Below are 14,763 nucleotides of genomic sequence, written 5' to 3'. Positions count from 1 at the left end.
GAGGACTCGAAAGCACAGTAACTTGCACACAAAGTCCTGAAGCCAATTGCAGCAGTTTAATTAACTAAAATATCTTAGCGATCCTTTCAGCTTGTTACTTTCAGGTTCTTATTTTCCTTAATGGGAAAAGATAGAAAGCTTTCATCCTAATGTCATTAGAGAAAAGGTTTGTATCATATGACTGAGAGCTCTTGAGGACGATATTGTAAGGCGCGAATTGTCTCTTCCCTGTCAATCAGAGCTACACTAGCTAGTTAGCATGGGTGTTGTGATAGCCTCAAATCAAATCAAATTTTATTTGTCACATACACATACATACAGGGTACGATATGCTGTGAGATGCTTTATGTAACTGTCCGGTATAAGAATAAAGAATATTAAAAAAAAGTATAAAAAAAGCAAAAAAATAAAATGAGAATAAAATAATAAGCAAGTATAAACTATAAAAGGAAACTATATAAAAAATATGAAATATATGGAGAATATGAAGAAATAATGTATATACATATACATAAATATACAGTATACATATACATAAATGTGTATGGTTATTAAAGTTTGTCCTTAAAGTGTCCAGGTGCAGTATGGTGTGTAAATAGTGTATAAAGTCTCACTGTGCTGTGTAAGTCCAGAGTTAAAGTGTCCTTAGAATGTCCAGGTGAAGTACGGTGTGTAAATAGTGTATAAAGTCTCACTGTGCTGTGTAAGTCCAGAGTTAAAGTGTCCTTAGAATGTCCAGGTGAAGTACGGTGTGTAAATAGTGTATGGAGTTTATAAAGTGTATAAAGTGGCACTGTGCTGTGCAAGTCCAGAGTTCTAGCGGTTACGGTGTTGGATTACCAATCAGAAGGCCGTGAGTTCTGCACCGATGGGCCCTTGAGCAAGGCCCTTAACCCTTATTTGCTCATGTGTATAAAAAGTGCTACATGAGTTATTCTGTATAAGGGCATCTACCCTATGCAGTAAATGTAAATGATGAGTGCAGGTATCACTTCTCTGAGTGTGTTACACTGAACTCATGCAATTCTCAGATTCACCCTCCACAGTTGTACAGTATAATAGCAGAGTTGACCAACTTCTGTTAAAATGAAAGAAAAGAAATGTACGCTAATAAAATAATGTTTCAAACAGATTTGAGATAAACTACCATTAGAGCTGAGGCTGTAGGTATTAGCCGATTAAAGCTTTCAACAGTACTGTGGTGTAAACTAGATAAATTTGTCTCCTAGTGTGATCCTCATCCTCCTCGTGTTCTCCTGCCTGAGTTCGGATCAATTGAACGCTATTTGCTTAGCGATTTTAACAACAGACGTTGTCACGAAGCAGTTTTACAGAAAAAGTTAAAGATATACATTTTAAATGGATCAATTTATCCCTAATGAGGAAAGGAGACAATTTGAAGACAAAACATTGAGAGGAACCTGAATCTAAACGGAACCCATCCTCGTCTAGTTTTCCTTTTATAACTGTGTACTATAACTTTCCTCCCCTCACGTCTGCTGAACAGATTTGATTCTTCTGCCCATGTCATCGTGCCCTTTCTCCTGATCCACAATAAAGCAGACATCGGTGCTGAAACAGAGACCCTGCATGTCTCTGTGTCAGACTGAGGTTACGAGGATTCTGAAAGATGATGTTGGTTTTGTGCAGAACCCAGTTTTCAGATATATTGCATTTGCTTACAGTTTATTCAGCATTACCCTAAAGCTACTGTGACTTAATGTGCCTAAATGACATGGGGTTATCTTAGATTATATCATTTATCTGACATTATCTGAAGTCTGACATTATCAGATTATTAAAGACCAGAGGTTTTGTAGAAAAGGTCAGCGTTAATTATTATATGAGAAATAACCTCTCGGATGCACACACCATCAATTGATTTTTAAGTGAAGCAAAAAAAATATATATATATATATAAAATAAATAAAAAATCCAGGAGTCTAAAACATTAGCATTCACATTAGACAAACTCACATGAGAACTGGACCATAAAATACACAAAAAACTGAGCCGTGTTTAGACTTTGTGTGTCCAAATCATAGAACGTTGTAATGAGTATCCTAAAGGTACAACTACTAATATCAGAAGTTTTTCAGAAGTGTGGACTTGTGGACATCACCCACAACCCCATGAACAATAAATTAAATTATATACAGAAGTATAAATACTAGAAGAAATAATGTACAAAGAAAAGCTGAAATACTTTCAGGAGTATAATAATAATAATAATAATAATAATAATAATAATAATAATAATAATAATAATAATAATAACAACAATTGTTATTGTTGTTATTATTATTATTATTATTATTAGTAGTAGTAGTAGTAGTAGTAGTAGTAGTATTATCTTACATTCATATTTTATATTTGTTCATTTTAGTTATTATTCTAATTTACTGATCTTCCTTCTAAATGTTTTTAAGGGATCAGTAAATTAAAATAAATAAATAATTTCATCCGGAGGAAACTTCTGGTTTATTGAAAAATATAATAATAATAATAATAATAATAATAATAATAATAATAATAATAATAATAATAATAATAATAATATTATATATATATAAGTCTTTTAATTAGTGGGAGTTTCACATGATCACGTGCATAAACTTTATTTGTTTGTTAGGTACGATTCATTGGTCGTATTAATTCTATCACACAAGGCTTTCGCGATGTCGCGTGCGCTTTGTGGCGTTACAGGTTCTCAGGCCAAAAAGAGTGTGAGATGGTTAAACAAAGGTGGTTCGAGACCACGCCTATGTGTACTTTTAAGCCAATCGATGACGTTCCTCGGACCAGCCTTCAGTTCTCCTTTCGGCTTTCCATTTATGAACACAAGAGCTGAATGTTATGCAGGAGAACTAACCGCCGTGCGCAAACTCACACACACATACACACATACACACACACCGAAGATGAGATGAAACAACACAAGCAAAACAAAAAGGTGGAAATGAAAGACACTGGTGCGTCAATGGAAGATTAATGAATCTTTGGTGCTGGTACGCAGAGATAAGGATAAGGATACGTTCGCTCAAATCTTCTGGAAATGTCTCCGCTGCGTGCGTTTGGAGACGTGGTGGCGTTCATTAGGCTTTAAAGCGTTCATTTCTCGTACAGGTCATATTTCGGACAGATGATGAACGACTCGGGAGCGTCGTGCCACTCTGGTGAGCTCTTTAACGGCTCGTTGCCCTGCGCGAACCTCTCTGTGCCCGACTACGACGCGACGTCCTTTACGCACGTCTTCCCCGCTGTGTACGCGATCCTGTGCGCGGTCGGCGTCCTCGCCAACTCGCTGGTGATCTACGTTGTTGCCACGTGCAAGAAGAAGTTGGTGTCGGACGTGTACGTGCTGAACCTGGCCGTGGCAGACCTGCTCTTCTTGCTCGTCATGCCCTTCAACATACACCAGCTCGTGTGGGAGCGTCAGTGGGTCTTCGGCGCGTTCATGTGCAAAGCTGTGGTGGTGATGGACGTGAGCAACCAGTTCACCACTGTAGGCATCGTCACTGTACTCTGTATTGACAGGTGAGAAGCACACAGGAGGCCTGGAAACACAAAAAGTCCACTTTTTTTTCTTAACACTTTCAGCACAAACAAATGGAATTATTATTGTTTGGATTTGTTTAGTCAGTTGGTTAATAATTATTATTTGAATAACAAACATTATTGTGTAGACAAGCTAGTAACAACAACAACAACAACAACAATAATAATAATAATAATAATAATAATAATAATAATAAAAATAAAAATAACAACAATAATCATATAATTATTTGGCTTGCTATAGGGTAAAAGGAAAAAGAATATCATGCAAACATTAACCACTAATAAAACCTTTACAGTCATTTTTAGTCTGTAATTTTAAGAGAAGATGCAGAAAGCCTGATTAAACTAATCTAAAGTAAAGTAACTGAAAAAAAAAGTTGAACTATATTTAATGTCTACGTTCGCTTTTCCTGCTTTCTAAAACACAACACAGTTCATTTTAAGATGTCCTTTGTGGAACACCGTGTAAAGACGTCTCTAAAAACGTCTTCATTTAACAAAAAGATATTGTATTTCCCTGAAGCACACTTTGATTTACAATCCATTTACATCTGGACTCATTTTTCCTCCCACAGTGTTCACCATTCCTTATCCATGCACAGGTTTCCTTCAGTTTACTCTCACGGTGAAGCTTTAACCTTTTCTGACACCTTCATGTTTGTGCGTTTATGGTAACAAGCAGCATGAGTGACTGTTTACAGCTGCTGTTTTAAAGGTTGTTGTGGAATAATGAGAATGTTACACTTGCTCCTTGTCTAGTATTTGGGGAGGAAAAGTAAAAAAAAGTCTCCTGAAATGTTTATAGCCACAAGATCAAGGCTTAAATGTTATGGTGGCTCAAGTGGTTGTTGTTGTGTCTTTGAGCCTGGATCTTAACCCTCTCTGTTCCAGGGACACTGTATCATACCTGACCCTGTGCTCTGACCGACACTTCCTAAGCTGGAATAATAGAAGACAGAATTTGGTTCCTTTTGTGTTCTTCCAACATAAAAGGAAGAATAAAACTTCAAGAGTACAGAATAACAAATTAAAAAGTTCCTCACTAATTGGGGGAGAAAATTTTGTCATAAACATGTATAAATGAAACAGACTTTGGGTACGACAGCTAGTAGCTAGAACATCTACCATGCACCTACATGTTTGAGAGTTTGAATCCCACCTCCTGTGTGTGTGGAGTTTGCCTGTTCTCCCCATGCTTCTCCAGTCCAAAGACATTGTTGTTGGTGGATTGGCACAGTCTAGTGTGTGGGAATGGGTTTGTCCCCTACTTAGTGTCCCAGGATAGACTCCACGTTCCCCGTGTAGGACCTTTGGGGATCTGCTCTTTGAGCTGCACTTATCTGCTATTTGCTTAACAGCTAAAAGCTTTAAACTATTTAGAGACATCCGACTCAAAAGACACAATGATAAGATCTGAAAGCATTCTCTCTGAAATGAATAACTGCCTGTGCATCACGATCGGTCTAAAGTCTGAGTCAATGGGAGGAGCTACCGATCTTCTTATCAAAAACGGATCCAATGAGAGTGGGTCGGGCTGTAAACAAGAACCGACAGTAGATTTTAGGTTTAGGTCTAGTTTAAAGTTTTTTGTTTCCTTGCTTTGCAGTCTGAGATCAGATGGCCAGGGTTAAGGCAATAACATACTAGATTTAGGTTTAAAATCATTAACCCTCAGTGACTCACCATTAAATCTTGATTTTCATCTTGAGGTCCAGACAGTAACACAGTTCTATAAGTGAGCACTAGGGTAAAACTCCCATGTCAGAAATGACACTTTTTGCATATTTATACAAACTACAAGCCTGTCTACTCCACAACTCTCGACGTCCTCCAAGTTCACTCACTCACTCTCTCACTCATTTTCTACCGCTTTATCCGAACTTCTCGGGTCACGGGGAGCCTGTGCCTATCTCAGGCGTCATCGGGCATCGAGGCAGGATACACCCTGGACGGAGTGCCAACCCATCACAGGGCACACACACTCTCTCATTCACTCACACACACACACTACGGACAATTTTCCAGAGATGCCAATCAACCTACCATGCATGTCTTTGGACCGGGGGAGGAAACCGGAGTACCCGGAGGAAACCCTCGAGTTTTAAACTTCTTGCTTGAAATAGATGAATGATTTAGTGACTCACTTTGCAGAGACTCTTTGAGAAATGAGAGATCTCTCAGCATGTCTCCTGCACTAATTTATGATCTTTCAAATCTGCAGCCTTCACGTTGTCATAATTACAGAGTCAAGCACAGGCCCTTAACTTTGCCAAAGAGATCACATTAAGTAATAGGAACACATTTGATACAATATGAATTTAACTCCACTTTACAAAATGGAGGAACTAATTTAACATATTTAGCGACATGACTGTGGCGCATCAAGGACACTGGCAGTCTGGATCTGATACAATGGCTTAGTGTATCACTCGAGCCCAGCTTTCTAATGAATGTACCCCGTTCACTGCCTATTTCCAGAGCTCTCTAGGGAAGCAATTAATTCCATGTTCCTGCCTCTTTAGTGATCGTTTCAATCAAATCATGGCAAAAGCAGAGACTCAACACCTTTTTATTCAACTGAGCGGTTGAGGTTAAGGACCTTGCTCAAGGACCCATCAATGACAGCTTGGGGATGCGGGGATTTGATCTCACATCCTTCTGATCAGTAGCCTAATGGCTTGAAACTCCAGAGCATCTTCAATCAAGATCTTTTCTTCAATGGGTTTATACTTTTTTTATGACTCGTTTTTTTTTTTTTTTTGCTTTTTTGGGAACCGTTAAAGACATCTGTAATTTGGATCAGACAAGTATTTTATTTTGTAAAGGTCAATTCTTCTAAAGTTGCAGATGGAGTGACAATGAAATAGTCACAAACAAAAACATAGAAGGAGAACCAGGATGTCTGCTGTCATCAGATAAAGCAAAAAAAAAAGAAAAGAAAAGAAAATTGAACATAAAATGAAGCACAAATTTTCATGAAGCCAAAATAACAAACAGATTAATACCAAATTCCTGGGAGGAGAAAATGTATTAAACTACAACAAAAATAAAAAATACTAACCTCACTCACTCATAAACTGGAGGAAACAGAATGATCAATAAAAATGGTGTCCGGTGCCCAGTTCACAGCTCTACAGCCTCTACAAACCATATAATAAGAAAAGCAGCTTACAGGAATGACATTGGATTAAACTCCTTCAACACAGCTTACATGTAAGAACAACCGCACCCACAACAATACAACACAACCACACACTGGGGCAGAATAATAGAGTCTCTCCAAGCTGATGTTCCTTCTCAGATTTATCCACATGCTCTCTTTCGGTCAACCAACCCAAACACTCAGGTGTCTGATGTTTAACATTCACTAGCTGTCAGTAAGGCTGGAGCAGTGACAGAAAAACAGAGGGAAGGAGAAACAACACAAAAGCACAGCACACTTACAGTATACATCGTACAACAACATTAACACTACTGGCCAAAGAAATAAAGTTTCCTCCTGTTTTTGTTGTGTTCGTGATCAGTACTGAACGTCAATTTTTATCCTCAAAGTAAATGTTGATTTCAAACCCAGTTCTGCCCCAAGCATCTAAAATTTGAAGTCGTTATCATCAACCACTGAAATTGTGTGTAAGGGAAAAACACTGGTCTCACACTGAAAGCTAGTCCTGACTCATTGTAGATCAGACTCACAGCCAGAACATCATTTGGTTTTTTTTATACTGAGTGAGAAAGTTCATTTCCATTTTGCCAGCAGTGTGGAATACAAGTGAGCTGGTAAAAAGGGTTCAATTCCACAATCGGAGAATAAAACACACATGAACGAGTGTTGATTATTTTTCTGATAACAGGGACAAAGCAACCCATCATGTTTTATTACAGTATATATGACTTTTAATAGGTGTCCAGACCACAAGGCTGTGTCTGCATCACAATGTTTTTTTGGTTAATAAACACACAAATACGCACATCTTCACAATTCTCAGGCACAACGACTTTGCTGGAGGAAGAGTGAAAGCAGCTTATTTCACTGACAAGATTGAGGTGGAGAGACTTGACATTTTCTCAAACTACCACCTTATGTTGTGAGAAGATTCGCACCATTCCACTGTCAGTCTGTACCATGGAGGTGTGGACGTGCACTCTGAGAGATGATGGAGATGGTCTGTGCTGCAGGGGTCAGGAGTTAGAGTGTGATGAATAACACCAGAGATTACAGCATGACTTTATCTTTTCCTCCTACATCTGCTGTGGCTCTGTGACCTGAGACAGGGGTGTGAACACTGGGGGAAGGGGGAGGGGTGAAGTGTGAATGGGGGAAAAGGTCCAGGTATTTAAAATTTAATTTAATAAAAGAAATAAATTGTTAAAAAATCTGGGTCTTATTACATAATTTCCATTTGCTATCCATCAAATCCATCTTTCTCTCTCTCTCTCTCTCTCTCTCTCTCTCTCTCTCTCTCTCTCTCTCTCTCTCTCTCTCTCTCTCTCTCTCTCTCTCTCTGTGTGACATGACTTCCAGCGTGAACCATCATGTTGTTGTTGATAATAAAGAGAATTTAACCTCTTACCAACATAACAGACGTTTTTCGATAGCTTGTTATATTGATATTGAGTGATAGCTAACTAGCACTGAATTACCCTAGCTACAATATAGAGTATGTATATTAGCTAGCTAAGTAGCACTGAATTACCTAGCTACAATATAGTTTATGTAAATTAGCTAGCTAACTAGCACTGAATCACCTAGCTACAATATAGAGTATGTATATTAGCTAGCTAACTAGCACTGAATCACCTAGCTACAATATAGAGTATGTATATTAGCTAGCTAACTAGCACTGAATTACCTAGCTACAATATAGAGTATGTATAGTAGCTCTCTGTCTAGCACTGAATCACCTAGCTACAATATAGAGTATGTATATTAGCTAGATAACTAGCGCTGAATTACCTAGCTAATATAGAGTATGTATATTAGCTAGCTAGCTAGTGCAGAATTACCTAGCTACAATATAGAGTATGTATATTAGCTAGCTAACTAGCACTGAATTACCTAGCTAGTATAGAGTATGTATAGGAGCTAGATTGACTTTTCACACCATGTTGCTCTTCTTCCTTCTGGGTATAATCTTTTTATTAATTGCTTCAATATCACGAGAACGATCTCTTAAGTGTTCGTAGGATTAACATGGAGTCATGACTGTCACCAGCAGATGAACTGATTACATTATGAAATTGATCCAGACAGGACCAAGGGATCAGTAATGGCAAATCCTTTTTTTTTCTTCAACAGCCTCCTTTGAGTCTATTTTCTTTTATACAAATTAGTACAAAACAAGATGATCTAGACTTCTCGCTGGTGGGGTTCTTGGCTTTGGAGTCACCTCGTTATGAAGTGAGCCTTGTTGTCAGTTTGCTAATCACACACGAAAGGTTAAATAAAATAAAACTCTTTGCAAGTCTGCGACATTTCTCTGTCTCGAACCTTGTAGTGAGTCTCCGGTTCAATAAGCTGCCTTCAGCTAAATAAGTTACATAACTCCATGTGATTGGCTGTGACTTTTTTTATGAGATTTTGGGAGCACGGCTGAATGGGTTTGCTGATTCAGTCGTAAGAGCACGAGTGAGATCCTTAACTGTGAAGGGACCTTTCTGTTTCTTTTCCTTTAAAAGTGGATCTTTCTTCAACATTATATCACAATCATAGGGCATTGATGGCTCAAGTGGTTAAGGCTCTGGGTTGTTGATTAGAGGCTTGAGGTTCAAACCCCAGCACTGCCAAGCTGCCACTGTTGGGCTCTTGATCAAGGCCCTTAACCCTCACTGCTCCAGTGGTGCTGTATCATTGCTGACCCTGTGCTCTGACCCCAACCTCCAAAGCTGAGATATGTGAAGAAAGAATTTCACTGTGCTGTAAAGTAGATGTGACAAAATAAAGGATTCTGTTCTGTTCTATTTCATATCTGGACAAAAAAAGGCAGTAAACTCACCGCAAGCTAATAAACTGAAAATGACCGAACGTCTTCTCATACGAACCATTAGTCTACAAAACAAATTCATTTCATGAAGCTAAACTTGTTCAGACTGTGTTAGGCTTTTTTATACTTTCAAAATGTACATTATGGAGCGTTGGGTAGGATTCGATTAATTTATTCACTTGGATGTAGTTCAACTGCTTCATGAGTCGGAAATATTGCTGTCTGGTTGTCCATCACTTCATGATTTAATGTAATGTTTTAACATTCGATAAAAAAATAAAAAAAACTATGTAAAAAAACAAAACAAAAAACTAACAGACACAAAACTTACACTAACGCACTCAAAATGCATTAGTGTCCTTTACTAAGTGACTCATGTTGTAGATAACGGAGTCAAACACAGACAAGACAGAACCATGGCAACAGCCGGACAAGAAAAAAGTGGTGCGAATGTACATGTTTCTATGGGAACAAGACATACATTACACGTATATATATATATATATATATATATATATATATATATATATATATATATATATATATATATATATACGCATAATATATAAAAAAATATTATGGGCGAAAAATATATATATGCATGGAAAAAATATATATATATATATATTTTTTTTTTTTCCAGTTTTTTTTCCATGCAGCATATAATGTGAAGTCTTCTTATATCTCTGTAGTGTTTTATTTCTTATTTCAATTCATCTTGCCTTAATATAGACGTCATATCTTTTACTTTAGCTGCTATCATTTGCCGCTGTAACTATACAAATTCTCCTGCTGTGAGATGAATAAAGGTTTGTCTTATCTTATATTTAAGCAATTAAATACTTAATCCAACTCAGGCAAAAATGACTAACAGGGTTGTGTTTTATTGCAGAGAATTAGCAAATACGCAAAATGATGCATCAATGCATAAAATAAAACATTTTGATTAATTATGTATTTTCAAGTATATCATTTATAAAAGCTCATTCTGAGGGTTTAAGGTTCAACCTAAACTTATCAGTCAACATCAAAATGACTTTGACGGTAAAGTACAAAGAATGATATGACTTGCTTTTCTTCTTCACGTAATCTTCAGGAAATTTACATGTTAAACATGTGACTTGTAAAATATGCCAAGTAGGGCTTTCATGGGGTGAGTGTGTTCAGGTGTTAAATGGATTTACACATTGATGAGAAAATAAACAGATACCGTAAAGCTTTAAGACCAAATATACGATTTTGAACATTCTAAAGAACATGAAGTTATTTATTTGAAACATGAACATAGGTAGATGTAGGAATGTAGGAATCTCCTTCAGTCTAAAATGTATTTTATGTTTACTTTCCAGACAATTTTAGACGATTATGAACAAAATCTTTTCTGTGAATATATCACCCCAATTATTCTTGGGAAAAACAGAAATATTTATAAAACACTACAGATTCTTGAAGCCCCAAGTGTCTACTTCCATATGGGTTTCATATTATAATACTGTACATGAACGCAAGAAAATTCCACTATAATTTCCAAGGAGCAAACTATATATTTTTTCCTCTAGGGAAAAAATGTTAAAAGACAAAAAGTCAGAAAACAAATGTCCAACATTACAGTTAAATTTAACATGTAATTCTAATCAGCAGTAGCACTGGAAGTTTATTTCGATCAGATCTGATGCGATGATGAGTACAGAACAAACACAGAGGGTTTTTTTTTCCACATAAAGCTGCAGAACATGTGATGTCCTGAATGTGTTAAGAAAGAAGCCCTTTAATATATTCACAGGGGTTTGGGAGATTAGGGCCCGCAAAGTCTTTTATGCTACAATTTGATGACATTTTCAAGGCAGTTCTTAGCCCTAAGCCCTCTGTTCACGGCACCACTACAAAGGAAAATGTGGCCTGATAAGTTTGAAGGGTCATGTGCCTTTCATCATCTCTTACCAAAGCATATGATTCTGCAGTGCACAAGATTTGCCAAAGACACCATGCCGTCACACGCATTTTACGAAGAAGAACGGAAGCAGGCGAACTGACTTACTACAAGTTCCTGCTACTGTATCTTTGGATTTGTTGATTTGTGTTATTTTTGCTTTAATAACAGTAGACATCGTTACAGAGTATCAGGGAGAAATTGTGCTACCGTGTTTGCGTCCGCATAGAAAAGACATTAACACAAGCGAGGCTCATCTGAAGTTTATTATTTATCTCTTCATGTGTTTAAGATTTATGTATTCTGAGTTCAGGGCCAAATCAGCCTCAGGAGAAATTCACATAGCGTGTGATTGAGATTTTCACATTTAGTTAGAGTAAATAAAATTGTTTAAGCTATAAAATGCATTTCTGACTGCCCAGATTTGACATCTGCATGTGCACACACATCACTTTTTAAGGTCAGCAATGGACTATTGGCTCTTTAGCTCCATTCGTGGAACACTTAAACATTCTGTGTAGAAACCTATAACATATTTGTTTCCCTGTTAGATATTAAGAAGAACTTATTCAACAAACCAAGAGCCCTTCATTGTCTAAATAAGTGTTTTTTTTTTATTCTTCCAATGATTTATAATCCCATGATCAAATGTCACACAGAAAAGAATGGGTTCCCTTCACAGTCTGATTCCTCTCAAGGATCCTACGTTATGTAAGAGGGTTTTTTCTCACTGCTCTTGCCCTAGCAACAACAGTATCTAATTTAGGGATCTACATCTGGATATCTAAGCTTAATTTGTAAAAAAAAAAAAAAAAAAGCACTATGCAAATTGAATTGAATTGAATTGAATTGAACGGAGGGAGAGCACAGTGGTTTAGTGGTTAGCACGTTCGCCTCACACCTCCAGGGTTGGCGGTTCGATTCCCGCCTCCGCCTTGTGTGTGTAGTTTGCATGTTCTCCCCGTGCCTCTGGGTTTCCTCTGGGTATTCCGCCCCAGTCCAAAGACATGCATGGTAAGTCGATTGGCATCTCTGGAAAATTGTCCGTAGTGTGTGAGTGAATGAGAGTGTGTGTGTGCCCTGCGATGGGTTGGCACTCCGTCAATGGATGAATGGATGGAATAGTACAAATCGTATAAATTGTTTTTAATAATTTCTTACAAGTATCCTTTAAGTCAGCAGGGTTAAGGTAGTGTTTGTAGTTATGGCCCCTACTGACACCCCTTTACTACTCTATAGAGAGCATTAGTGAGAGGATATATTTTCCATTAAACAAATGGGTTAAACATTTTAAATCAATTTCCTTGATTTCCTTGGAAATAATCATTGGATTATCAAGGTTTAAAGAATTAAATGTTTAGCTACACAGGAATTATTGGTTGTCATCAAAAGATTTGGATAATATCTTAATGGAACAAATACATTATGGTGTCCAGATTTCTAACTCACCCTCTGTTCATGTTCCAAAGGTACATCGCCATCGTCCATCCCATGTCGGAGAACCGCACCATCCAGTGGACAATCATCATCAACCTACTGGTGTGGCTCGGCAGTTTTCTGCTCACCATCCCGGTCATGATCTATGCCAAAGTTATCTCCAAGAAGAACTCGAGTGTGTGCATGATGTACCTTGATGGTCCCCAAGACATGTACTGGTACACCCTGTACCAGTCTACACTGGGCTTCTTCGTACCCCTCATCATCATCAGCACATTTTACGCTCTGACCCTGTACCACGTATTCCAGTCAATGCGCCGGGTCAAGCGAAAACAGTCCCTGTGGGCTAAGAGAGCCACCAAGATGGTTCTGATGGTTATTGCACTCTTCCTGCTGTGCTGGACACCATATCATGTGATACAGATGATCAACTTGGGTATCCAAAAGCCGACCATAACCTTTGTCTATGCCTACAACATCAGCATCTGCCTGAGCTACTCGCACAGCTGCATCAACCCACTTATGCTTCTGATCTTTGCACAGAACTACCGTGAGCGTCTTTGCCATCATCGTGAAACTCGCAACAACATGTCCAAGAACACGGTGAAGACAGAGGGATGCTCCAGCGTGAGTCCCGATTCCGCCCACCGCATGACCATCATCTAATTCCTGCTATGCCTTCCTTGTTTGCCAATTAAGGAGAATCCTTAATGGCAGAAATCTATAATATTTGTGTTTTGCTGACAGTGAGGGTTCTAAGTGAAACCTGTTCTTAAAGCAGAGAATGCTTCATTGTTCAAAGAACCCTTAAGGAAACCTTGAGGAGAGCTTGATCAGACTTAACCAGTTAAAACTTCCCTTCTTAAGGTTTCATCATTGCATCACCTCTAGTTTTGCTCATTATAGATCCAGATTTCTCTCAAGCTGCTTTCTTTAATGTTGCTTTCTGGTAACACGTTTATGGTTAAAAGTGATATACATATGATATCGAACATTACGGAGTAGGGTGTGGTCGGGACATGATGACGTATCTGCTGAATACATGGAAAGAGAAAAAGGTGAGATGCGATCGGAAAGCAAAGAAAAAAAAATTACAGTGAGGAAGCCATGAATTCTGGCAGGATTTTGAGAAATTGCATTGTCAAATGCAAGCAGTCTTTCAGTGGGTTTTAACAAACATGTGGACAACAGCGTTGTTAGGGTTGCAGAACGAAACCTTCACATGAACCTGAAGAAAACAAACTCTGCAATCCAGATTTCTGACCAAAGGGGTGAACTTCACTTTTTATTCTGATTGCTTGAATCTTTGTGTCTTTGCTCGTGAGCTACTAGTAAGCTATGGCAAATAATTGTTTGTAAAGAAAATACAATGTGGGTGGGCACGGGGGCACGGTGGCTTAGTGGTTAGCACGTTCGCCTCACACCTCCAGGGTTGGGAGTTCGATTCCCGCCTCCACCTTGTGTGTGTGGAGTTTGCATGTTCTCCCCGTGCCTCGGGGGTTTCCTCCGGGTTCTCCGGTTTCCTCACCCGGTCCAAAGACATGCATGGTAGGTTGATTGGCGTCTCTGGAAAATTGTCTGTAGTGTGTGAGTGTGTGAGTGAATGAGAGTGTGTGTGCCCTGTGATGGGTTGGCACTCCGTCCAGGGTGTATCCTGCCTCGATGCCCGATGACGCCTGAGATAGGCACAGGCTCCCAGTGACCCGAGTAGTTCGAATAAGCAGTAGAAAATGAATGAATGAAAGAATGAAAATACAATGTGTTTGTTAATGTATTATTTTTATGGATGTCTAAAGTTTGTTGTAATCTTGGGGCAGAGCAAGAGCCAAGCAGGATTAAAAGAAAGTGTGAGCA

General features: G+C 38.3%; 1 protein-coding gene across 1 annotated transcript; it reads left to right on the top strand.

Annotated features, from left to right (window-relative positions):
* The first annotated feature begins 2,837 nt into the window (after positions 1–2,837).
* Positions 2,838–14,409, top strand: LOC113653710 (melanin-concentrating hormone receptor 2). Its single transcript, XM_027163488.2, has 2 exons — positions 2,838–3,537; positions 12,942–14,409. The coding sequence occupies exons 1-2, from the start codon at positions 3,143–3,145 to the stop codon at positions 13,573–13,575; spliced, it is 1,029 nt and encodes a 342-aa protein (XP_027019289.1). The 5' UTR covers positions 2,838–3,142; the 3' UTR covers positions 13,576–14,409.
* The last annotated feature ends 354 nt before the right edge of the window (positions 14,410–14,763 follow it).

The sequence above is a fragment of the Tachysurus fulvidraco genome, chromosome 10 (genome assembly GCF_022655615.1).
Source record: "Tachysurus fulvidraco isolate hzauxx_2018 chromosome 10, HZAU_PFXX_2.0, whole genome shotgun sequence".
In the NCBI taxonomy this organism is placed as follows: Eukaryota; Metazoa; Chordata; class Actinopteri; order Siluriformes; family Bagridae; genus Tachysurus; species Tachysurus fulvidraco.
Note: the sequence above shows the minus strand (reverse complement) of the source record. Positions and strands in the feature narration are given on the sequence as shown.

What these genes read in the sequence shown, in the direction of transcription:
- LOC113653710 (XM_027163488.2), top strand. Translation starts at nt 3,143, where the DNA reads ATGATGAACGACTCGGGAGCGTCGTGCCACTCTGGTGAGCTCTTTAAC. An exon ending in ACTGTACTCTGTATTGACAG is followed by an intron (nt 3,538 to 12,941) that starts GTGAGAAGCACA and finishes CATGTTCCAAAG; the next exon opens with GTACATCGCCATCGTCCATC.